The sequence below is a fragment of the Aspergillus chevalieri genome, chromosome 4, assembly GCF_016861735.1.
Source record: "Aspergillus chevalieri M1 DNA, chromosome 4, nearly complete sequence".
Classification (NCBI taxonomy): Eukaryota; Fungi; Ascomycota; class Eurotiomycetes; order Eurotiales; family Aspergillaceae; genus Aspergillus; species Aspergillus chevalieri.
In genome coordinates this window covers 3,320,830-3,345,945 of record NC_057365.1, presented here as the reverse complement: position 1 = coordinate 3,345,945, position 25,116 = coordinate 3,320,830, and the positions used below count along the sequence as shown (strand labels likewise).

Here is a 25,116-nt window from a genome sequence, read left to right as displayed (position 1 = left end):
CCGTCATATCACGAACTACCCCCCGACTTGGGGAAGTTTCCCGTTTGGGTTAGTGGCCAGATCGTGGAGATCACATGAATGCCTCTCTATGTATGGAGTACTCTGGAGTATTTAAGCTCAATGAGAGCCAATTGACAGTCACTGAAGGTTGATGGCGATGTACCCTTCGCATTATCATTACTCTACATAGCATAATCTAAGTATCACCTCCACGGAGATGCAACAGTTGAGACGTCAATCCTCCTTGATGATCTACAGCGGGATCCTGTCAATATCCACCCCTGTTTCTACTCCATCGGCTAGCCCGTGCTCCGTGCTGAAAGAAGCATCTCTATGACGATTTCTCACGATTGAGGGGAGCTCACACACTCCCACTCCTTACTATCAATTCAATCACTTCGGGAACAACGGTGTCATTGGTATGTTCCTGGCCTGCTGCAGTTTCTGTCAAGGACCGTCAATTCAATCGGAGTCGTCTCAGATCATTGCCAAGAATGAGATAGACACAAGAATGTCATTTTCCGGCGCTATCACGTAGGCGAAAGATCTCCGAGATGGACCGACCCTGTTAGACCCAATTACTATGCTCAGATAGTAGCTCAAATCCTCGAGATTGCCAGGAGGCTTGCGGATTAATTTCACTCTGCACGGTTGTATATATTGCGGTATTCTAGTAATATTCTGAGTACGAAATACAGCAATTCTACTCACATAGCAGAGCCTTCAATGGATTACGTGGATCCATATCAGTTTCATAGCTGCCAAGGATCATGCTTGTAAAGACACCGGAATCATCGTACACCAATCACACGGCCACGCGAAAACCTGCCAGTCGACACTCCAATTTTTTGAGAATATGTACGGAACGTACCCCAGACACCAAAAGCCCAGTGAACGGATTACAAGTACGTCTTGCGTCAGATTCCGTTTGTACTCCGGGGTACATCAAACGTGTGCTGTACCAGGACAGCCGTTCAATACAGAAAATTGGTATAATGGTGACCCGCAACAAGACGCGCTCAAACATATCGTATGCCAATGTATAATACAGTAGTAAATTCTCCATCCCAAAGAAACGCCAGCGTCATAACCCAAGGGCCAATATCATCCAGACCAGCTGCCTCGGTGTACATTATGTCCAGTATATCCCTGCATCTATGGACTGACCTTGATGCCCATCGACTTGGCCTGCGAAATCACGCTCTTACAAATTCCTTCCAGAGACAATCCCGATAACCGCAGTTCAGACTGTTTGATCTGCGCAATTTCGTAAACGTGCTTCAACGACACTTGACCGATGGTCTCGTGGCCGGGGCTAATGGCGCCACGAAGTCGGTTCTTGCGCGGCTCGACGTTTGCAGCCTGCAAGAGCAACCAGGAAGTAGCGGGAGTGCGGAGGTCAAAGGTGAACGAACGATCGGGACGGACGGTAACACGCGCGGGGACTGGGGTGCCGGCTTGAATGTGTGCTGTGCGGGCATTAAACTCCTGTACGTAGCCATTCTTGTCAGCGACGGCTCACATGTCTTTTTCCTGATCTCAGATCCATCACTTGCCTTGCAGAAGTCCATGCTCTTGACACCCTTACTACCCAGAGCTGGACCAACGGGAGGACTGGGGCTGGCTTGGCCAGCGCCCACAATGAGCTTCACAATCTGATCTTGCGCCAATGCCTTCCTCGCCATTATGAGAGACGACTCGAGGTGAATTTATTAGATTCAGAATAGAAATAGATCCTTGTTTAACTTGCTTCCCCGGACATTCATCTTTCTCAATTTTCCGGCGGAGTTGCTGCCATCATTAGGTAATACCGGCTAGTCCTGAACGGGTTTAGCGTGTACCGTGGCCGCTACAAGCGAGAAGCGAAACAACCGCCGGCAGTCGCTTTGTTGGACGTCATCCAACGTTGGCAATCAACTGTTCATCCGGCATTTGATCATCTCTGTTGTTCTGATAGCTGTCAATAGCTGTCAAACTGCTTGAATTTGTGGCGAGTATTGTTCATTCATCGACAACGGGTTTCCGCAATCGGTTGGGGATCTCCTATCCTGATCTGCTCTTTTGTCCCCAAAGAACTGGACTAGACTCCTTTGGGCCCCGCGCGCTATTGTTTTCCCTATTTCGTCCTTTCGATCGGCCCAACGACGAGTCCCTTTTTCTTTTCTTACCCTTGAACTTTCAACCTCTGGTTCCCATATTCCATTTCACCTGAAGAAAAGAAACACCTCTCTTCATCATGAACTGGCTCAAGTCGACGTAGGTTCACCCCCTCTTTCCCCGCTCTGCTAAGACAAAATCAGATGTGCTGATCCCGTCGTTGCCCTACAGTCTGGCCAGTGTTGCCGGCACGCAGGAACCGATCTACGGCCCCGAAGCCATCCAATCCGTCGCTAAGCAGACCGAAGCTACTCGTTATACCGAACTCACCAAGGAGGATTTGCGGTGGCGCGCCCTCCAATACACCAATGTCGAGACCCAGACCTTCTATGCGATGGGTGATAATGGCACTCTGGCGATGGTTCAGGTCATCTACAGCAATATCGTGTGAGCATGCCTTGTATCTTTCTCGATAGTAGTCCATGTCGCTGACTTTGCTGTTTTCAACAGGGGCATCCATACCACCGCCCAGTTCAACTCGAAGATCTTCAACCTCAAAGGCGACGGTCCCCACAACTGGCACTCCGATCCCTTGTCCAATTTCATGTTCGATGAGAAGATGCTCTCGTTTGGCGCTGACAATCTGACCGTATCCCTCAACGAAGAAGGTACTGCCTACACTATCCGGTCAGCCGTAAACGAGGACAGCGTGGTGGATTTGACCTTCTCCCGGGCCGCTCCTGGTTTCGTCATCGGTAAGGATGGAACAACATACTTTGGCACAGATGCCGAGAACCCTTGGGGCTCGATGCACCACGCCTTCTGGCCCCGTTGCACAGTCCAAGGAACCATCAAGACCAAGGAAGACATTGTTGACCTTGGGGGTCGAGGCATGTTCATTCATGCGATCCAGGGCATGAAGCCGCATCATGCTGGTAAGCCTCCAACAAGAAACTCCTGACATCGTGTTATCACAGTCTGACAAAAACAGCGGCCCGCTGGAACTTCGTCAACTTCCAAACCCCGTCTTACTCCGCTGTTATGATGGAATTCACTACACCTCCCTCGTATGGCTCGACTGTCGTTAACGTCGGTGGTATTGTGAAGGATAACGAGATTGTCTACGCTGGCGTCAACAACACGGCCACCCACACTGAAACCGCGAAGGATGAGGAAAGTGAATGGCCTGAACCCAAGTCCATCAAATGGAACTGGGACGGCAAGACGGCAGACGAGAAGGAATTCCATGCGGAATTGGACGGTTCTCTTGGCAATCGGATGGACCGTATCGATGTTATGGCGGAGGTCCCAGGGTTCATCAAAACAATTGCAGGCAGTGTTGCTGGCACGAAGCCCTACATCTTCCAGGTATGTTTGAGTGTCTGCGCCAGTCTGGATTGTACATAGCTAATGGAAATATAGTACGCACCGCAAGAGAAGCTGACCCTGAAGGTCAAGGTTGGCGATGAGGAAGTTGTTGAACAGGGAACTATGTTCTCCGAGGCTACTTTCATTTCATGAGAAGATTTGGGACGTTATTTTGGGGCACTCGATGATGGCGTTTTTACATGAATGACTTCTGCTTTTGCTTTTTGAGATTGACGATGTCTACTCACCTACCAACGCGAACCGAAATCCTAATAATGCACTCTACAAGTGTAATTCCTTTCTGATATATACCGACCACCAGCCATTGCTTCCCTTTTTCCTACTCCGTATAGTCTAGCTCCAATATCTGAGTTACACTGCCAGGCCAGCACGTGGCTCGATGCTAATGCAGTCTTAGCAAATACATACGAATTTTTAAAGAAATAACTTGCTTTTGGATAACCTATGCACTCCTAAACACCGAACTCATCTAGCGTCGACACGAAAAGGAACACCACTGAAGCCGTTCAGGTGCGCACCAGGCTTGTCTGCATAGCAGTCATAATATGCCCAACCGTTTTAGTAGCAGAAGCGAGTGCTCATTATTTCATTAATGTAAGACACTAAGCAAACGAGTGTATTGATCAAGGGTATTTGTGCAATATTGGACCATCCACCGATTCTCAATCAACATTGCGTCACGTCGATGAAACGTCCTCCCAGTTGTTTCTACCTAAACGATTTGCTCATCACCGACAGATGGTAGAGTAGACGCCTCCACCAAGGATACGCGAATACACAATAACCTTGTGGCGGCTGGCAGAAGACCACATCGTGTTTAACTCGCCGAAGATATTCATTAATCCGTAGATGATTTCTCCTCCAGCGAGAGCTGCAGGTATATAGAAAGCAGCTTGCTTCAGGGACTGCCATCTACTGTACTCAAATCGCTCTCGGAGTCCACGAGTCTGTCTTCAAACCATAAGGGACAAGAATACAATGGTAGTGTAGTAGTAATTAAGAGAAGTTTCGAAGCTGAGATGGAAATCGAGAGGGGTATGGAGGGGAAGACGGAAGACAAAGAGGTGGAAGAGAGATAGATGAAGATGGAGCTCAGACAGCCTCGCAATTGCATTTCAAGTCGCAGCTGCTCATAACGGATTCTCTACATCGTATATTTATATGGTCCTAATTATTCTACTAATCAAGCATGTGTAGACATGATCCACATGCTGAAATCTAGCCAAGGAACAGTGCCAAGCAGCTTAGTTTATCTAATTGGTATCCTTGGCAGCTACGCGACGACAACTTTCTTTTTCTTAGAGAACAACAACATGAATTTGTCCTTCTTCAGTAAGAAACTAGCCTAAATAAGGTTTCTGGTATCGATATCTCATGATATTCTGCAGGTTTTAACCCCATCTTCAAAGGGGCGAACAAGTACGAACTTCTCTGGAACCTGAACAAGGATATCCTTAAGAGTCCTCCATGGCCAGCATCAGCTCCTAGCACAAACCATGTGGCCTTTCTTCTGCATAACCGCTGCCAAATTGAGCTCAAGCATATCAACTTTTTATCTCTTAAACTCAGAGACAGTCTTGAGCCAGTTGTACTCAAAAGTCAAATTAACCAACACTGTTAACGGTATATCTGTCCTGGAGGAAGCAGAACCTGGGGTAGTCGTGTGATAGAATACATAATTACGGACATAAAAGCGCCAGATGTCAAGCAAATAAGTATAATGGCAATGATACTGTACAGAAGAAGTCACCGAAGTCGACAATAATGACAGAGTACTTCCTCGAAGAATAATCTACCTTGCGAGGCTTCGCGAAAGAACCGATTGTTTACTAAGTTATATGGCAATCGTCAGCTCCATACAATATGCCTGATGGAATTGTTCGATGAAGTCGCTGATGGGGAGTGTCCTACACATGTGACTGGTAACTCCGAGAAAGGTAAAGACTGATGTCATGCGTTAGGCTTGATTGATCCTTAGCCTGCTTTGCTCGTATAGATACAGCATACATATATTTTACCTCATTACTCAGCTTAAGAAACAAAGTTCGCGGAGTGAAAGGAATGAATAAGTGTCGGACAGTAATTTACTGTACAACGAAAGGGCTCAGAGTGGAATCATACAAGCTCTCGCGCCATACAGCTTTCCAAAAGTATTACAGTGGGTACAATTAGGTTTATATCGAGCAATTTAATAGCTCTTACGCTAACTTCTCATTCAATCCGTTTGTCAATCTGGCCAGCGTGGTTATATCTTGGCGAGAAATAAGAATTGTAATATTTGGTGCTGTGTATAGTCGGGCCATACGGCTGGCGTAGGAGGAGGTGGTCGTGTAAGATGCTGAGGAGGGTGTCTTTGCCTAGGTTGATGACGAACGGAGATAGATGGCCCTTTTTTTCTCGTTCGCCTTTGAAGGTATTGGGGTTATCTGGCGTGAAGGTAGTCCAGCCGGGAACTATGCGGTCTTTGTTAATGTTCCAGGTCAAAGGATAGACCGAGATGGGGCTCATGTGAAGGGATATTCGGGAAGGGATCCATGTTGTTTTCCAGTTAAGATGATTGGTACCACTTCCGCTAGACAAACGAATGGAACTGACAGTGTCATATAGAGAAACTGGAGGGGGATGCCATGATAAATACAAATTTATGGGGCACTGTACTATTAGCAAACAACCCTAGTGCTTGCGACAATCTGGGAGGGAACCATTCCTCTGTCTAAGTTCTTGAAACTACACAGATGAAGTGTAGCAATAGAGACTGCCTAGTATGGATGTCGATGAAAAGCTGCGGCTTCGGTGCTTGGAAGGAGCAACATGGATGTTGAGAAGGATAGGCACGTTGATTTCGCTGATGCTCAATCAGATTTTGAAGCATACCGGGATATGAAACAGATCCATTCTGCTATCCAATTTGAGAAAGATAAAAAAAAAAAAAAACCAGTAGTCCTCATTCAGATCTCTCTGCCTTTTGTTGAGTTCCTTGTTAAGGTCAATATCAAGATTATTTATTATTCGATGATATCTCCTTACAGGCGAAGAATACATTTTTCTCTCACTTTTTTTTTTTCCTTATTCTCGTATCTACTTCAAATATTATCAGAATACCCTTCTTGAGAAATCACAGAAGAATATCTTCGAGTATAGAAGAACGAATGTCAAGAAAACAAACACAAAGAGAACCAACAGAGTACTGCTGAGTAGAAAAACAAGATGGTGTGGAATATTTGCCGATAAATACAAGTATACTGGACATTCTACTACAACATAATAGTCAACAGTCGTTTAGACGCCGACAAATGGATATTCGAAAGATACCCAACCGCCTCAGATAAGCCTCCGGAATTATGCGCATGAGGCTAAGCCACGAATATGGATTATGATCAATGTCGATGGAGGGAATGTACAGAATATTACAAGCCACTATTACTGCGCATGGTCCTACCTAGTAGAAAGCCTTGCAGACCTGGGAGCTGCAAATACGTGCCAATTTTATTGTTCTCGCCGGACACTGTGTAGAACCAGGTACTGCGAAATAAAATCGCTATACAACTGTATGTATGGAATGAGGATAACTTATTCATGAATATGTCATCAATTGACAGCCAGCCTCTATTCTTAAACAGGCACTAGGGCAAGTGCGGCAAGTTAGCCAATGAGATATTCGGTGATTCTCAGGAAAAGTGCAGATCCGCCAATCCGTACAACATTGTACTACCTAAAAAATAGAAATGACTCGCATGTGCACAGCCAAGCAGCTTGAGCTAGGCATCCTCTCCATGAGGCTTATTGGAAGGGGATGGTGACAAATGTCACTGTGCACCCCAGAATGGTATCACTACAGGCTTCGAGCATCTTTTAATGCATATTACTCGTACGATTTATCGTTGAGACATACCAAGGAGCTATTGGAGGAGTGAGAAGGAGCAAGCACATTTACATGTAGAGCAAATTTAGGCTACGCTGGCTTTAACATAGTATTCTAATTTTTGAACGAAAATATAAATGGAAATCAACACACGGAGAATTAAATGGAGGTTGCAACGGGTGTAGACAAAAGAGAAAAGAAACCTGAAAGTAATCCTCACGAGTGATGTTACCAAATATTATCATGTGGCCCCTCTTATTTCTTCAAGTGAACGAAACTGATTCGAAAAATCCACTCTGCTCACCCTCCCCCAGGCTCCTAGTGTTTATCATCCAATCGAAGATCCCACGACCACTTGCTGCATAGCTACGACAACACGAGCTCACTCACATGATAGTCTTAGCTATTGATGCTCTGCGTATTCTTCCGGCGTTGACGCTATCGATGCTTCTCCGTTCTTGGTTAATTTTCGGACTGGTGCGACTTCTCACAGGGGTCTTGGTTGTGGAGAGGGGGAAGGATGGTGAGGAGCCTACGAGTTCAGGCCGGTGAATTAGCAGAAACACCAATCGACACTACACGAATATGAAGATTTAAAATATATATATTTTGACAACCATGGATCTTAGCCTCAGCCGCATATGTGTTAGCCTCACGGCTCCCGGGTATCTGGCCATCGGTCGTAGGAGTGCCTATTATCCATGTCGATGAGCTCGCCTTGTTTTTTTATTCTAGACACTCTTATTTGCCTTGCATCTCTGTTTCAGAAGATTCCGCAATGTTCCTACCACGAAAGATCATAAGGATGGTTACTATGGTTATGTGAACTTTTAGGCTGTTAGCAGGAATTTCACATAATAAACACATGGAAGATTGCATTTGGACTAACGCTGTTTTACCCAAGAAACCGAGGAAGATCATACACCAGCAGTAAATTTTCCAAATAAAGCGTTTGATGGATTTATTGAGCCTCCAGGTTGTCAGCACCTGCGCCTTCCAACAGACACATGGAAGTAAATTTATACTTAGACCTTTTTACTCCAAGAAATTATAGTGGATACCAGAGCAAATTGAAAAGAGCAAAGTAATGCCGGTACAGATCACATCTTTCCGGATTCCATCCTTCACTAAGGTCTCGGCGCTCATGTACCAGCTCAAGGCGCCTGAAAGAGGGATACCAAGGAAAGCGCTGTGGGCCAGATAATTTCTCCAATGGTCTTTGATATAAAGCCAAAAATTGGTAATGGACTGAAAATTCAACATCGTAATGCTATGCAGTAAGGATATGGAAAAGGCTGGAGACGACAAGTGCCGGGTGGACTAGAAGACGCAGGTTAAAGAGGTTTATATAAAGAATAAGGATGACCTGCTGCCGTCCTCAAACTCAGAGTGCTAGTACGTGGTAAGCAGCCACCGATGTATTCGAATGTAACTACGGTTCACTTTTAGCGCTGGATGGCGAGTGAGTATCCGTTTTGATACTTAGATGCTATGCCATGCTGCCTGCATCAGCTCATGTTCTTGTTATAAAGTCGGAAACTAACCCTAGAATAATAAAAAGCCGTCCACATCTAACCTGGTGCCTTATTGAGTCCCTTCATGCAGTTGTCGTTGCCATATGTGGGGTCTGAACTGCATGACGGACCGGCCCGCCCCGCTGCGGAATGACTCCGATCCTGAGGCGGCGATAGACCCACGACGCAAAATAAACTACTTTCCCGCGAGGGAAGCCAGAATATAAGCAAATTAAGAAACAATTCGTGATATTATGTATGCCGTGTTCTTGAGCTTAGAGAGACAGTTCCTCACTATGTACTACGAAAGCAGGGAGATGGATGGGGGAAGCCTGCAGCGAATATCGCAAAACGAAACATCTGCAATTTGAAGTATACAGTGTTGGGACATCAAAGTAGATCTCCCAATTGACAGATGATGGAATGAGACAAGATGGGCTCGTGCTGCCTCTTGTCACCGCCTCGCCTAATACAGTCGTCATTTACATCGAGACGAATCATCGCTTCCCTTCCCTCATCAGCCATCAAATAACGAAACCGAATACCAACCTATATAGTCTCACCATGGGCTTTCTGTCAATCCTATCAAAGCTGAAGAGGCCATCGCCTGATACCGGAATGCCAGAAACTTGGATCAAGTACATTCGCGATACCAACAGTTTTCGGGAGGTGGAAGGATTTCTCTTATCGAGTCAGTAGTCCTACGACAACAAGAGGGATGTTATTTCAGAAATTACAGAATTACTGTCGGCGGAACAGGTGTTATGGCTTGAAAATAAGTTAAAAGGATTGGGCTATGATCCACTTGCCCAGGCAGCACGTTGGAACATTGCTAAGAAAATTTCTCGAGTTGATTATCTCCACCATCTGGAATAATCCCAGCAAGTGGTTGATGCAGATATTAAAGCATGCTGGATCGTTCAAAAGACAGGCATATGTTCAAAGAGGACATTCTCGTGCTGGGAAAGACACTGGGATTGTGCGAAGATGACGAGAAAGAAGTGCAGCTTGAAGCATCCACAGCGGAGCTGAAGCGGTTGGAAGATGAGTATTGGGCTCTAACCACCAGACCTGGAAATCGCATAAAGATGTGCAGGCTGGGGCTCTCACTAGAGCTTTTAAGTTCCACAGGAGCAACCCGAAGTGAAATCTCGGGGAATGGCTGAAGGAGAAATGTGTGAAAAAGATTGAACTGCACCAAGCGGGAGCACGACTTGCGGCGTACTGGGAGAGACTGAAGAAATTGGAAAAGGAGTCCTGGGAGACAAGTAATACTAATTGGAGACTAGAACATGGGCCACCATTTGGTGTGGTTGTAAACACCTTCAAGTCATACAGGAAAGATCCAAAATGGCGTCTCAATGACTGGCTGCGAATGGACTGCCAGACGGGGTGGTTGCTATGCGAGACTTTGTGGATGCTGTGAGAACGCTGAAAAGGACAGACCCCATGGTCGAGGACACTGCACAACTGTATGTGGCCGTTGCCTCCGTACCCGAAGACTGGGTGGTGGAAACATTATCGAGAAGCGCGACCTAAAAGTTCCATCACTCAACTTGCTCAACAACAACAAAGCCAGTCTTTTCCTTCAAGAACCGTATCACATCGTCAATTCCATCCGGGACTTTATACCAATGTCTAAACTCATCATATGCCTTCCACGTCACATCCATCTCGAGCCCATCAGATAGGACGAACGCCATCCATCTCCCTAAGTCTACCGCCACCTTGGGATTTGCAGATCCGTGGTCCAGAAATACCGGTGTATTCAAGTAGGACGCAGGTGCCCTATCCTCTGAATCGTTGGTGTCAGACTGCAAGGGCGATATACCGAGAATATCCCGGATGTGATTGACTGCTTGGATTTGCGCGGGGGCATCATCACCATCTGTCTCGTGGGCGAACGGGTCGTCATCGTCTTCTTCTCATTCGGATTTTCCCTGATCGCCTTCGTCAATTTTCAATAATCCAGCAATCTCTCTTTCAAAAGGCAACCACCCGCTCATTCCAAGGAAAAGATCATGTTGCTGGTGATAGAAAAAAACAATGACTCCCCCAAATGGTTTCTTTTCCGCAGAAGGAGATCCCCCCAGGAGACAGAATACAGAAGCCGCACATCCCTCGCTCAATCTCCCAATCACGACCCGACTATACCTATCGCCAATAGCAAGATTATTCGACAACAGCGCCGCCTCTTCCTCGATCAGTTTCCGAAGAAATTCACTGCTTTTCTCTAGTCCATCAAGCTGTAAGTCAGTGCGGGTGTTCGGGCCCTCAAGCGTGTAGTTGTCGAACCACTGGTTGATAGGAATCTGTTTCAGTACTATGGGGCGCCGCTTCGTCGCTGTGGGAAAGATAAATTTCGTTGTTGGGAAGCGCTTCGCGATGCCCGTTGCTTCAATAAAGACGTGGCCAAGACGATCTCCATTGCTGCCGCGGCCGTGGAGGATTATTGTATGCGTATGTTGGTCATTCCTAAGAGGGGAAGTGACGAGGGGAGGAGAATAAGGCTTGGAAGGAAGCATGATAGTTAGATGATTGGGAGCTGTTGAGATTAAAGCAGGTGGAAAAGGTTCTCTCTTTATATTTCGGTGATCGACAATAAACACCGAACTACTGATGATGTACATTCTTAATGATAACTTATTGCACTGCATGGCCATCAGGGCACCTCTAGAAAATAAAGATCTCTGATCACAGTACAGCGTGTCAAGCATTACAAGATCTCGAACCGTCCGCGCACGTCGACATCCGAACTACGACCTGCTGGTTGATCACACAAAAATATATTGTTAACAGGTGACCCGTATGATATACATGAAAGATGAACAAGATTTGCATCTAAATAATAAACAACTAAGCATCAATCATTAACTGCTCCCCCTCATCCAACAAAGTCGTAACTCTCGCCAGATCATCAATCACCGTCCTACCATGTCCCACAAGCAACAACTTCTCCGCATTCGCTGGCAAACCAAGGTATGTCGGCGGCTCTCTCTCGGGAAGTTGGTTGACCCATTCCATAAAGTCACGGATACCAGTTTCACCAGGCAGAATAAGAGAATCGCCCTGTTCCTGCACACCAGAGACAATGTTGTAGTCCTCTTCGAAGGCGGCTGGCGTGAGGAAGTTATTCACGAGGCTCTCGAGTTGCTGGAAGTCGCCTTGGTCGTCGATTTTACCGCCGTAGGTTTCTGTGACGAGGGTGCGGATCATGTCCCAGGGGAGCTTCTGGGGTGCGACGTTGGAGCGGCCTTGGGCGATAGTTTCGATCCAATGGTCGATGATGAATGCGGAGCATTCGTACTATTGAATCGTTAGCTTAAATGAACTTTGAGTATTTTCTGGTCAAAACTTACATCACTATCGTTGAACTCCCAAAAACCCTTCCAACCAAGGCTAGGCGCGTAGCGAAGACGTTCCTGGAGAACCGCGTGCAAGAAGCACAGCAAGAGGTAGACACGAGCCTTCTCAACAGGAGGCTTGCTAGCTCTCAAGGACAACGTAGACAACGAGTCCTTCATATTGGCACGGATACCAGCCGGCTGCTCGTACATGAGCACACGAGAAGCGCGAATAAGGTTGACCGGGATCTTGGGACTGGATTCCATCGAAAGGAAGAGCCTGAAGTTCTTGTGCGGCTTAAGGGTATCGAGTCTCTTCTCGAGACTCTGGAGCCATGACGGCGCCAGGTGCACGTTCTTGACCAGAACCCAGTTTCCGGATGCAGCCGCGTTGCTGATGGCCTTGTCGGCGCTTTCGAGACCTTCGTTGGAACCCATCGCGATGTTCGCGCATCTGGCTCCTGTACGTTCGACCAGGGCATCGACCTTGTAACTAGCATCAAATCCAGGACTGGAGCTGAGAGAGATTGGCGTCCTTGCTGTGACTTGGTCTACGACGTCCTTCAAGTCACTACTTCCCTCGAAGAGTTCACGGCCAAAGACAGCTCCGATGAATCGTTCCGCACTGGGAACGAACCGGTCCATTCTGCACAGCTTGACAAGAAGCAAGGACCGAAGCAACTGATCGAGCTGCGGAGCCTTCTCCTCCCAGATGACAGGAACTGCATTCTCTGCAAGCTCCTCACTGAGGAAACGGTCCCATTGCTCTGCGGATACGGACGGGAAGTCTGCCTTAAAGAGAGACATGTTGGCAATTTTCTCCACGACCTTGTCGCGGTTCTCCGGGGTTGAGGACAGGTCTGCGGCCTCGACTGATTCGTCCAGTATGGTGTCGATGATACCCTTATCCATGGGGTACGGCGCAGCCTGGGCGAGAAGCATAGCCAGCGTGATACGGTCCTTATGAGCCAGTCCCAGCGAAGTACGCTGGTAGGTTGTCACGAAAAGACTCCGCAGGATGATTTGCACACGAGCCGTATGCTCCTTTTCTTGTGCGAGCTGCTTGTTTTGATACAGGACAGCGTTGAAGATGTCGACGAAGTACTGGAGGGAGAACTGGTAGAAATGGTTGATGTGGTGAAGCTGCTCCAGCACCGCAAACACAGCACTGCAAGATCGGGCGATGATGCTGTAGTTAAGCGTGACATTCTCCACTTCCGTCATGACACCTTCGGTTTCGACCATCTTCCTGGAAATCTCGCCTGCCTCCTTCTTGAGTGTTTCGAGGGTTTCGATGACGTTGTCGTCGTCGAGGATGTTGCCGCGAGATTCATTCAGGGCCTGCAAGAGGCGTTTCTCCAACTGCCGGAGATGGACCTTGAACTCTCCCTGCATCTTGACTAGGTTCGTGCGTCGTTCGTCCACATCAGGTCGCTCAAACTTGAGCACCTCGTTAAGTGACTGCGTCTGCAAACTGCTTTGCGTGACAGTGAAGTTGACAAAGGTGGTTCTACTGCACACGTCCGGCGGGAATGATGCAGAGGGGTCTCTGGTTGAGAGGAACAGTCTGAACGAAGGCGAGAAATCAATCTCTTGCTTGCCAAGCTGGATCAAGACACGACCACCGGTCTTTTGGTATTCCTTGTTGAGGACGTGGTTGAGGATCGGGTCCAGATGCTCAGCGTCTTGAATGAGAATCGGGTTACCGAAACGGAGAGCACTTTCCAATTGCTTGACGAACGAGTCGTCCAGGAAACTGGTAACAGTAAGCTTGCGTTGGGTGCTTTCCTTCTGCAAGAACTCGGTGACACGGCCTGAAGGGTCGATAATGAGAGGGTATCTGTTAAACCGCTTGAGAACAATGGCGTTCTCCGTGCACAGGTCGTCGACTGGAAGTGAGTGATCTTGCCAGGTCAGACGCTCGTCAGCATTGGAAAGGTACTCCGTAATCGGGTTATGCGGCTTGAAGCTGACTCCAGATTGTGACAATTGTTGAGCCCAGTCATCGATCATCGCCTTACGGAATTGTTGGTCATAGAAGCCGGCGTAAGCCAAAAAAGCTGCAGCCATGAGAGTGTCACCAACAAGGGTGCTGATCTGCGTTTCAAACGACCTGCTTCCCTCCTCCCAACGGACACGCTCAGACGACAAACTCTCGAGCAAGCGCACACTTCTGTCGACCTTGAACTGCACACTGGACATCTCGGCCTTGATCTTCTGAGTTTCGCTGATAAGCGCGGCATACTCGTCCTTGTAAGTACCAATGCTGCGCTCGAGGTCCTGGATGGTGTTCTCAATTGCCTGAGCTTCCGCCTTTGTCTGCAAGGCCTTTTCTTCAAGGTGGCCGACCTCATCACGCAGCGGACCAACACGGTCCAAAATCGCAGAGTAGTTGACCTGCGCTTCGACCCATTGCACCAGGGGACCACAAGCCTTGCTTGCACGGGTGACTCTCTCAAGCGTAAAGTCCTCCTTGGACAGATACTCGTTCTGCATCTTGGTTCTGTGCCCGCGTGTCATTTGCCGTTCGTTGTCGTAGTTGACAATGCTGGCAATGAAATCATCCCTTCTGGCGATACCCTGAATGGTCTTCCAGCTGTCGACCTTGTGACCAAGCAGAGTGCACACAGCTTCCAGGGCAAGTCGAACACTAGCTGGTGGGCTACCCATCGAACGAACTTCAGTCAGGTGTTGACGCTTGATGTTGCTGACACTCTTCTGGGCCTCCAAAACAGCAGGCTCGGCCCTGGCGAGATCATGTAGGACCACTTCCTTTCGCTCGGCCACTTCCTTCTCCTGTACCTCGAGGGCTTTTTGAACTTCCAGGGACGCGGCCTGTCGCTGTTCTGCCTCCTTCTGATCTGCAACCATGTGCTTCAACTTCTCGTTGGCCTCCGTATCCTTCTTCTCAAGTTGCGATTTCTTCTCGGCAAGACTGGCGCGGAGATCGGTCACCTTGTCAACGGTGTCCCGCAGCTTTTCCAGACCAACGTTCAAGTGTCTCTGCTGTTCTTCGAGGTCCTCACGCTTTTCGTTGAAGAGCTTAACATACTGAGCAACGAAATCGAGATAGTGACGGGGCGTGAGGAACGTAGTCCTGCCTTGCTGCTTCTGCAAGCGCTTGTTGAATTTCTGCAGCGAGTAGTGGATGTAGACCATCGAGTTGACAACCGCGTCTCTGTGGGATGCAGGCAGGCTAAGTTCACGATAAGCGACAGGGATACTGTCCGGTGCGACGAAGTTGGGCTTGTCCAGATCGACAACCTGCGTGAGTTCAGAGCCGACTTGGAAGAGAGCTTGATCAGACCAATCGCCCATCCAGTTGAGAACACAGCGGTTAAACAGCGCAGGACTGGTAGCGGCCTTCGAGGACAGGCCTTCTTCAGGAGGATTCATCGTGAAAACGACGTGAAGATTTTTGATAATTTGCTGGGTGAACCATCTGTACAGTTCCTCCTGGGAGTCGAGCAGCAGACCCTGGCGCTGGGCACCTTCCTTACAGGCGGTCATCAACGAAGAGAACTCATCGCCTTCGAACAGGCCGGGGACCTCTGCGTTGGCAAGGAGAGTGTTCATGCGCTCAAGGAAACCAGAGTCGAGAACGTTTCCTTCGTCCATGACGAAACAGATCTTTTCACCCTTACAACCGGCGCGACGGAGGACGTTCCGTAAATCATCGTCGAAGTCTTCCGAAGAGTACTTGCCATGGACCTTGATCTGGAACACCTTCAAACCATTCATCCAGGCAACGAAGCGAGACAGCGTAGTCTTACCACTTCCACTAACACCAATCAGAATCAAGTGACCCTGGGGCTGTCGGAACACCCGGTCAATGCGCAGAGCGTGCTCAAGAACATCGTTGAACAGCACAAGAGGAACATCAACTTCTTCCTCACAGAAGGTCTTGAGACGTGCCTTGACGAATTCACGAAGCTCCTCTTGCTCAACCGGAGCGTAATTCTTGGAAAGCCAATTGGAGAACAAGATAGGACCCTTGAGAGCCGCTTCCTCGTCGATTGTGGGGAAGTGTTCCAATGCAATACGGCGAACAGCATCGGCGGTCCAGTTTCTCTCGTCTTCTGCGACGAGACGATCCTGAAAGAGACGCAGAGCCTCATGCGCCCAGATCCGAACCAGGCCTTCGAGAGACAAAGTCTCGAGGGGTTTGATTGCTTCGTAAACACCACGGACCCATCGAGTAAGTTCACGAGGCGAGTACACGTAGTGCGGTTGAATCTTGGGCGTGAATCTTGTCTGAGACTCTAGATAGAATTGAACCATGGCCTTCGTAAGAGCCTCAGAGTAACCACGGAGTAAGGGGAGAATCTTGAGGACAGCGGAGTTGAAAGTGCCGTAAATTTGGTTAAGCGAGACCTCACCAGGGTAATCGACCATAATCAACGGAGCATGGCGCAGGAATCTCTCGCCCATTGCAGTACGTCCAGCATCGGAGGGAGGGTTACAAGCACCGACAAATTGAATGCGGTCAAGCGTGACCCAGGTCTTGTCGGAAGTCCTCCAGAAACCATTCTGCTCAACAAGCTGTCTCAAGAAGGAAATGGCGCGCTGAGTGCCGTATCGGTCGGGAGCAGGCAGGTTGATTTCATCGCAGAAGATGACCAGCCAGCGACCAATCTGGTTCGGAGACATAACAACACCATTCAACGTCTTCTTGTATTCACAATACTGCTCGAAGGTCTTGATCAGGAGGTCGGGTGTGGTTGCACTGGAAAAGTTAAGGCCGACAACTTCCATGTTCTGAAGCTTTCTGAGAGCAGCGAACAGAGTCATGGTTTTACCGGAACCAGGAGGACCGCAAAGCAGCAACGGCTTGTGTTCTGCGAGCCACGAGTAGAGAACATCCTCATGACGGACGGTATCCACAGTGGGGATGACCACGTCGGTTTGAGTGATCGAGTGGGTGTTGACATCGATCGAGGGCACCTGCGACTGCCAGCTCGTCCATTCGCACTTCGGCAAGGTCACATTGAAGTCAATGAGCGACGATTCGCCATCAGGCGGCAGGTCGACTGTCGAGAGCGCAGATACGAATCTACCAAAGTCCTGACGGTCACCCAACGGACAGTCACCAGTGAACGACCAGACAAGCGAGAGAAGAAGCTTCTTGGAAATGTAGGACTCAATCTGCTCCGGATCCAACGGGAAATCGACATGCTGGACATTGTACTCGAGGACATTCCGGCAGGCCTTGTTTAAAAGACTGAACAGTGTGTTGAGAGCACGGATATCAGTAAATTCCATAATGTGGTTGTACTTCTTGGCCTCCTGCAAGCTCTTGAGAACAAGCTCATCGGTCTGCAGCATGTGCTTAAGGAAGTTGGAAAGCATTTCCTGCGCATCTTGCGTTCTGACCGCAGCTTGTCCAGCAGGCGCGCTGTCTTCGTCCAGGTCTTCGAAGGTCTTCGTGCGAAGCGACTCGACGTAGTTGGAAATCATCATTGTGGGAGTGACGGTATCGTCGTTGAACCAAACCATACCGCAACGACTGACAGTGGCCAGGGTAGCGTACTTGAGCGTCTCGACTTCAAACATAATGCGGACATTAGGAGGCAGGTTAAGACGTTCACCGTTGGGAAGAGTCAAGAGCTTGTTGTCGTCAAGAACACTGTTCAAGTTCTCAACCCATTCAGGGTCGACATCACCATCGAACACAATCCAGTGCCGTTTCGAGTCCTCGCCACGAAGGTTATCCACGATCTTACGGAGAATGCCTGTGAACAGACCGTCCGTCCATTCTCTGGTCGTAGGATCAAGGTTTCCGTAGAGTGCTTCCTTGGACATGACCTTCGAGTCAATGATGTGGGAAACGCCCTCGGTTCCTTCAATGCGCTGCAATGCTTGGAGGAGGATCTTCCACGCGGACGATTTACCAGAGCCCGACTTTCCGACCATCATAACACCATGGTGGATACTCTGAATCTGGTAAAGTTGCAGTGCCTTTGTGATCCACATCTCGCTATCCACAAAGTGCTGCTCCTGGGCGATCTCCCTGATGGTCGCGGTAAGCTTCTCAAAGTTGGCTGGCACATATTCGACACCCTGAAAGTCTTCCTTCTGAATATCCAACATCGTGTCAACATCTTCACGCACCAGCTTGGGCGCAATGGTCTCACGCAAACTTTGAACCATGATCTGAGGCTCGACGATCTCATCTGGACCGAGCTCGCCCTCGGAATTGGCAATGCGGGTACGCTTCAGGCCACCAGAGCTAACCAAAACACTCTTCAAAGCACGCAAACCGAAATCGTAATGTGCCTGGTTGGTCAAACGGGTAGAACAGTGGTCGAAGAAGGGGACCGTCTGCTTTGAAAGAGGCTTGGCCTGCTTGAAACCCTGTGAGAAGAGCATAACTTCCGCAATGAGTTCCTTGTCCGGCTTCGACATGGCAACGCTCCGGAACAGCTTCTTCAAGTTATCGGGGAGGTTGGAACGGCCTGCATATCCAGGGTTCATGGTGATGAAGATTCCAGTGTTTTGGTTGACGGACAGCCGTCTGCCAACGAGCTCGATTTCGGATTTGTCAACATCTCCATTCTTCAGTCCAATTTGAATATTCTGGATTTGCTGAGATACAGCGGACAATATACGTTCCTCGAGACGGTTGAACTCATCAAAGCAACCCCATGCACCAACTTGGCAAATACCCAGGAAGATACGGCCCATGGCCTGGAAATCGAAGGTGTCGTCACAGCAGAAGACGAGAGTGAACCGACCAAGTTGGAGACCGAGAGCCTTAACAGATTCAGTCTTACCTGTACCAGCAGGACCGTAAGGTGAACCACCCAGTCTTTGACACAACGCTTGGGTAAGCGTAAGGAAACAGCGGTCAGTGAGAGGGGTGCGGACGAGACGCTCAGGAACACCCAGGTATTCGAAACCGTAAGCGAGTTTGGCGTTTGCCATGTAAACATGCAAGCGCTGGAGGAAGTCGCCTTCGGCGTGGTAGACGAAGCGCATCTGGAGCAACCAGAGGTAGTGCATTGGTGAGTTGGCGTTGGACTGCATAAGTTTTGAGATGACATCTCGCTGGTGGACGAATTCCGTAATCATGTGCTCGCACTTCTTTCTTGTGATCGTGTCCAGGTCTCCCAGCACGGTGGTTGCAAGCAGTTCAAGCACTCGGACTTGAGAGTCAAACAGGGCTTCAAGGTTAGCGCCGCCGTTCTCGAGTTCCTTCTGCACCACTCCTGTCCAGATAACCTGACTGGCAAGAACAACTACCTGAGCCGGGTAGTTAGCAAGGAAGTCGTTGAAGGCAGTGCGGTCGACCTCGGGAGCGTTGTAGATTGTGTCGAATTGCTCAACGGCCTCCGCAACGAGTTCAGCCAGCGTCAATTTCATGTTGTTCTCGAGGGCACTAAGCCAGTCATTGATTCTGGGAGTCTTGACGAGGTTGACTTCTCTCTTCAAACGGACTTCCTCGCCCTCCTTGGACGTGAAACCGACAATGTTGTTGTCATCGTCCATCAGCAGTCCCGACAGGCCAGCGAACATTTTCTTGAAATGTTTGGCCACACGGAAAATGTCGTTGCTGTTACCGATGATTTCCAGCAGGTCTTCATCACCGACGAAGTAGAAGCGAGGGAAGGAAACACGTTCACGCTCCAGGTATTCACCCAGTGCCTTTTGGATCTTGTTCAGTAACTCAGCCAATCGTTCCAGGGACTTTTGCACTCCGTTGATAGCAAGGACATCAAGAACGTAAGGAGACTTGTACACCTTCTTCATCACGTTGAAGAATTCGGAGTTGATATTTTGGAAGCGACTGGACTCAAGCGGGAGAAGGTGCTTGATATCAGCATTACCCGTGAAAACCCCCTCGAGATAGACCCATTGTCTCTGAACGTCAATCCAGACATCGAACAAGACATGAACGCGGTTCAGCTTATCCTCCCAAGACGAAGCCTCCTCCTCGAACTCCTTGAAGTACGGCGAGTGTCTCATGGCTTGCAAAGAGTTCAGGTTTTCACTGCACTTGGCAAACAGGTCATCGAAGCCACGGATAAGACGGCACTTGTTTTGGTAGTTGACAAGATCAAGGGAGTAATTCTGCCATGTCTCGCGAACGGATCTCAGGAACTCTTCTAATGCCATTTCACCTTGAGCTTGGGCGATAATGTCGCGAATGACGACCTCGGTAGCGACCAGGTTCAGATCCCAGACATCTCCAAGAGTAAGGGAGACAAGCGAGAATCTCTTGCCAGGTTTTAGGGCCTTGTAGATCTTCTGCCAGTGTCGCTCGCGGACGGCTTCAGACTTCATGTCCGATAGGAGAGGGTTAACCTTAAGCAGTTGTCGAAGAACGTTCTGAACGTGCTCAAACGCTGCATACTGTCGCATACGACTTGGCATCTCCTTGGTCATCTTGATCAAACCATCGATGGCTTGACGAAGTTTGCGAGGCTGAATACTTGTCCACAGCGTTTCGCGGAGGTCATTCAAACTCTTCCAGATAGTGGACAACGCCGCCCAGACGGACATAAAGTCCTGAACTTCTTCCAGGATTTGCGGCAAAGAGGACTGGGAGCTGGCAGGCAAGTCAAGAGCCTCCTTCGCCCTCGAAACCATTTCGAACTCTGACTGGAGCGATTCGAGACGGGTCTGGAACATGCTTAGAGTGCGAGAAGCCTCGTCCGGAGGAATGGTACCGGAAATCGGTTTTTCTTCATTCCACTGGGCGATCACTTCCGCGATCTTGTCACTGATCACCTTGTCTTCAGCAGCGATCTTCGCGCGCAATCCCTCAGTCTGGTCCTGGACGATCTTGCTCTTTCGCGCGAGCAGTTCGTTCAAAGCTGCCCATTCGCCATCAACGTTCTCCACGTGGAGCCAGTCGCTGGGAAATTGATAACGCTGGCGGGCGAGCGTGGCCTGACCTTGACGGAAGAGGTCAACTTCCGGCTCCCAGACCTTAGCCTTGCGCTTGCATTGCTGGACAATTGTGATAAAAGACACGGCGTGTGCCGTAGAGGATGCCTCCAGCGTCTGGCCTTCCAAGTCGCGACGGGCAGAAGCAATGTCCGAGTGGACTTCCCGCATGCGACCACCAAGCTTGGAGCCGAACTTTAGGAGAATTTCGTGCTGCCACTGGTCATATTTGGCGTTGACCCTGGTCTGGACTTGCTCGTAGTCGATTTTGATATTTCCGAACGAACGGCTGACCTCGGACGTATCAAAGGTGGCACGGCTCTTGCGAATCTCCTGCAACAACTGCAGCCATTGGGAAAGGTCATCACCAAGGATATCGTAGACGTGCTCAGAGCGCAGATCCCAAAGTGATTGGAACTGCAACCATTTGTCGACGTACTCGGATACCTCCTTCACACGGGTCTCCACGGCGCTGTAAACTTGGTTGAGGCCATCGGTACAGTACTGCGGCAAGTTGGCGAAACAAGTTTCCGAAACGTGAGCTTTTTCTACCTCGATCGAAATTTGGTACCGGGAAGACTTGATCCTCTCCAGATTACAAATGACGCCCAGCCAATGATCGAATTGCGAGAACCAGCTCGCCCGTGCATATTGCAACGGCGGGTCCAGATGCAGCACCTGGTTCCGCATAGAGATCTCATGCGTCAACTCAGGGAATTCGATATTGTAGACTGTCGCTTCGACATCGCCTGTTGCGGGGTACTGGGTACCAATGGAAGTTTGCGTGTTCTGCTGCTCATCCTTTGCTTCCTGGAATGCAGTGATCCATTCACGAATGGCACGAGTAAGACGCTCGCACAGGATGGCCTCGATCTTCTGGTTGAGGCTCGCAACCCAGTATCCGAGGTTGACGTAGTTTTCCAGGTTCAATTTGTCGACAGCCATCTGAATAGTGTCCAAGCGTTGCTTGAATGCAGGCGCCTCATACGGGCAGGTCTTGAGCTCGTGAATCGCTTTCTGGATGCTCTCATTGATAGAAGCCAAAACTGCAGTCTTGGACTGCAGCACGGAGGCGGAACCTGCGAACTCGCGGACGAACTGGATGTGCTTGCTCTCACCACGGGTGGCAAGAGTAGAGTCGATGGCACCGTTTGCCAGAGCCGATTCCTTAAGGTGAAGTTCGTACGAATGAACAAGTGATTCCCACCTCAGGCGGACACCCTTCTGAATCATGCCCTGTGTGTCATTGATGTATCCATTAAGGAGTATCGCAACCTCAGCCATCGATGCAATCGAGCGGCTAGTCTGCAGCAGCGTCCGAACGCTCTCCATCAAACTGATAGCATACGGATACACACGCTTGGCGACCTTGGAGATGTTGCTCACCGCATGAGGCACGTGGAAGTTGAGCCAGGTGAGGTTGCGAACTTCCTTGAACAGAGCAATAACCTGAGCGTCAAAATTGACGGCCAACTCCAGGCTGTTTCCGGCAGCGCGGTTCTTGACGATGTTGAACAGATATCCAGAGATCGATATGTGTCTCCTTTGGACATCATGCATCCAGGAGTCAAACACTTGCCGGGTATCGAGCTTCTTGCGGAACAAGCTGCTTTCTGCTTGAAGCTTCTGGCCCTCCGAATGCAGATGCCAGTCTTCACCAAGGACATCCTCGACCTTCCGCATGTATCCCTCGAGCTGGCGTTCGATTTGGCGCGCCCAGATAATCGCACCAGAAACAGGTGGGAGATCACGTAGTTGGGACATCGCATGCGCTTCTGAGTAACCATATTGTTGCTTGAAGCGCTCGTGCAAAGCCGAAATGTCCTGTTTCACGTTTTCAATGAGCTGGGTCTGGTATTCACCAATAGCACCCCGAATCTTAGGACGGACAAGGAGTGCATTGAACTTGGAGAACACCCGGAACATCTCATTGGCGTTCTTTGCGGTAGCCAGACGGTCACGGAGGCGGGCGATGATGGAGTTCTCAACACGGGAGGTACGCTCGTTGTAAGCGATTTCTTCTTGGATCCAGAGTTGTGTGCCTTCAGGAGAGACGTCAAGCACGTCAACATTCTTCAGAGCAGCATAGGCCTGTGCAACCTCCTCCACGGCGTCTACATCACCAATCTCCTCCACGATGACAGCCTCATCAGAACCAGCTGCTGTCGCATCACCAGACGATGAGCTCTTCGGACCCAAGACGTTGACGATAGTCCTCTGCAGTTGCTCGTGGTTGACGCGGAAAGTGTTGATGTACTTCAACCGTTCTTGAGTCTTCTCATGGCGAGGTGTAATCTTAATTGGAATGAATTTCTCGTTGCGACGACGGGTAGATTCACGAGCCACACTGGTGAATTCCTTCAGATTCTCGTCCCAGGTGCGCCAAATGGCACCGGCAGTCTTCATCAAAGAGCGGAACTCGCGGTAATCCAAGTGCAGGATCGTCCGGCCATGAAGCAGACTGTGAATCTGTGCGTCAAGGTCACCTGAGATGGCCTCAACAAGGGCAAGCGCTCGCTTAATCGGATACGGACAGATCTTCAACTTCTTGTTCAGATGGCCGAAGATAAGATTCAGCGACTCCTGCACCTTCTGCAGCGTGGTGGCGGACAAAAGCTCATCCAACGGGAAGTCTCGCATCAACTGGTTGTACTTCTGGACTAGGTCCATGGCCTCCCGCAAACCGGTATCCGCAGAGAAACTGAGAGTCGCTTGGTAACGCTTGGCATGACGGAGAATATCCATAGTCAGCTGGACACCATCACGACGAAGCTGATTCTCGATGCCCTCCAATGCTGTCTCCATGGACAACCAGAAATTGATCTCTTGGGCTGCCGAGCCGCTGTCCGCATCGCGGGACATCTTCGTAATCGTTTGGATAGACCGAATCCAAGCGTTAACGGTGTTCTGGATGCTGTTGATGAATCCGCTGTTGTCAAGCGTTGCGGAGTCAATCAGGTCCGTGGTAGCTTTAGGGAGCCCACGCGCTGCGGCCTCATCCAAAGCAGCCTGCACTACCTCATGGAGAGGCAGGTTCAAAGTCGGGATCTCAACATTCTGCTGCAAATGCAGAAGCCCAAGTTCCAACTCTGCAAACTTCTTCTTCGTGCCAGGAACTCCAGTTTTAGCCTCTGTGTCCGTTCGGGGCTTGGACCCCGTCACCGCATCTTGATTCCGGGTATAGGCCTCGAAATAGGGACTCAGCCCGTGGTGTACTAGCAAGTGTAGGATTTCGTACGGCGACATGGAAGAGCCCTGTTGGGCTTGGGCATTGTTGAGCGACGCAAGACCAGGAAGGTTCATCACCTGGATCTGCGTCGCGATAGGAACGGTAGGATCAATCGGGGCAGGACGTTTAATGAACGCAACCGACGAGACAGTCGTAGAGGCAGAGGAGATTTCGGCGGAAAGATTGTACACATACTGGGTGGACGATGCTAGATTCGAGCAAGCGTATCAGTCAACTATCTGTTCCCTCAAGCAATTCACCCCGCCGCCCACACCGCACATACCTTGACCATCCTCCGTCCCATCTGTAGTATCTTCAGATGCCACAATATCCTTCTGCACATACAAAGCGACCTGCGCCTCCGAAGCGAATCGCATACATCGCTGTACGGTGTCGTTGTACTTGCTCGGCGATAGCAAGCTGCCAGTGCTCTCCAGCTCGGTTTTCAGAGCGCCCAAAGTCACCTGCAGCACCTCCGCCAGATACTGAATCACAACACCGGGATCAACGAACAACGCCTGGGGCGGCGCGGGCACACCATTGGACACCTCTGTCGAGGCGACCTCCATCGTTGAGATTCTCTTATGGGATTCGGGAAGCGAAGATCATCGAGCGTTAGACGTTAGGAAAAGGATCGGAAAGCCCGCGGCGGCCGGACGAGAGGGAATGTTGATAACAAACGCGCCGTCAGACTCGTGTAAACAAAGGCGTAAATGCAAACAGTAATATTAACAGAAAGAAAATACGACAGGGTATCTTGACTAGACAAGGTATCAAAGAGAAAAAAGACGA

General features: G+C 49.5%; 4 protein-coding genes across 4 annotated transcripts; 1 reads left to right on the top strand and 3 right to left on the bottom strand.

The window, feature by feature from the left end:
* Positions 1-1,155: 1,155 nt before the first annotated feature.
* On the bottom strand, positions 1,156-1,685 carry ACHE_41200S (mitochondrial 54S ribosomal protein uL11m; the record flags this gene model as incomplete). Its single annotated transcript, XM_043279483.1, has 2 exons — positions 1,156-1,488; positions 1,557-1,685. The coding sequence occupies 2 exons, from the start codon at positions 1,683-1,685 to the stop codon at positions 1,156-1,158; spliced, it is 462 nt and encodes a 153-aa protein (XP_043137158.1).
* A 551-nt stretch (positions 1,686-2,236) lies between these two features.
* On the top strand, positions 2,237-3,618 carry SVF1 (survival factor 1 family protein; the record flags this gene model as incomplete). Its single annotated transcript, XM_043279482.1, has 5 exons — positions 2,237-2,256; positions 2,329-2,544; positions 2,608-3,032; positions 3,089-3,465; positions 3,520-3,618. 5 exons carry the CDS (start codon positions 2,237-2,239, stop codon positions 3,616-3,618), a joined length of 1,137 nt encoding a protein of 378 aa, XP_043137157.1.
* Positions 3,619-5,697: 2,079 nt separating this feature from the next.
* On the bottom strand, positions 5,698-5,994 carry ACHE_41198S (uncharacterized protein; the record flags this gene model as incomplete). The annotated part of the gene is made up of 1 exon (XM_043279481.1): positions 5,698-5,994. The coding sequence occupies one exon, from the start codon at positions 5,992-5,994 to the stop codon at positions 5,698-5,700; it is 297 nt and encodes a 98-aa protein (XP_043137156.1).
* Positions 5,995-11,718: 5,724 nt separating this feature from the next.
* On the bottom strand, positions 11,719-24,893 carry ACHE_41197S (dynein heavy chain; the record flags this gene model as incomplete). Its single annotated transcript, XM_043279480.1, has 4 exons — positions 11,719-12,168; positions 12,222-21,599; positions 21,648-24,532; positions 24,608-24,893. The coding sequence occupies 4 exons, from the start codon at positions 24,891-24,893 to the stop codon at positions 11,719-11,721; spliced, it is 12,999 nt and encodes a 4,332-aa protein (XP_043137155.1).
* Between the last annotated feature and the right edge of the window lie 223 nt (positions 24,894-25,116).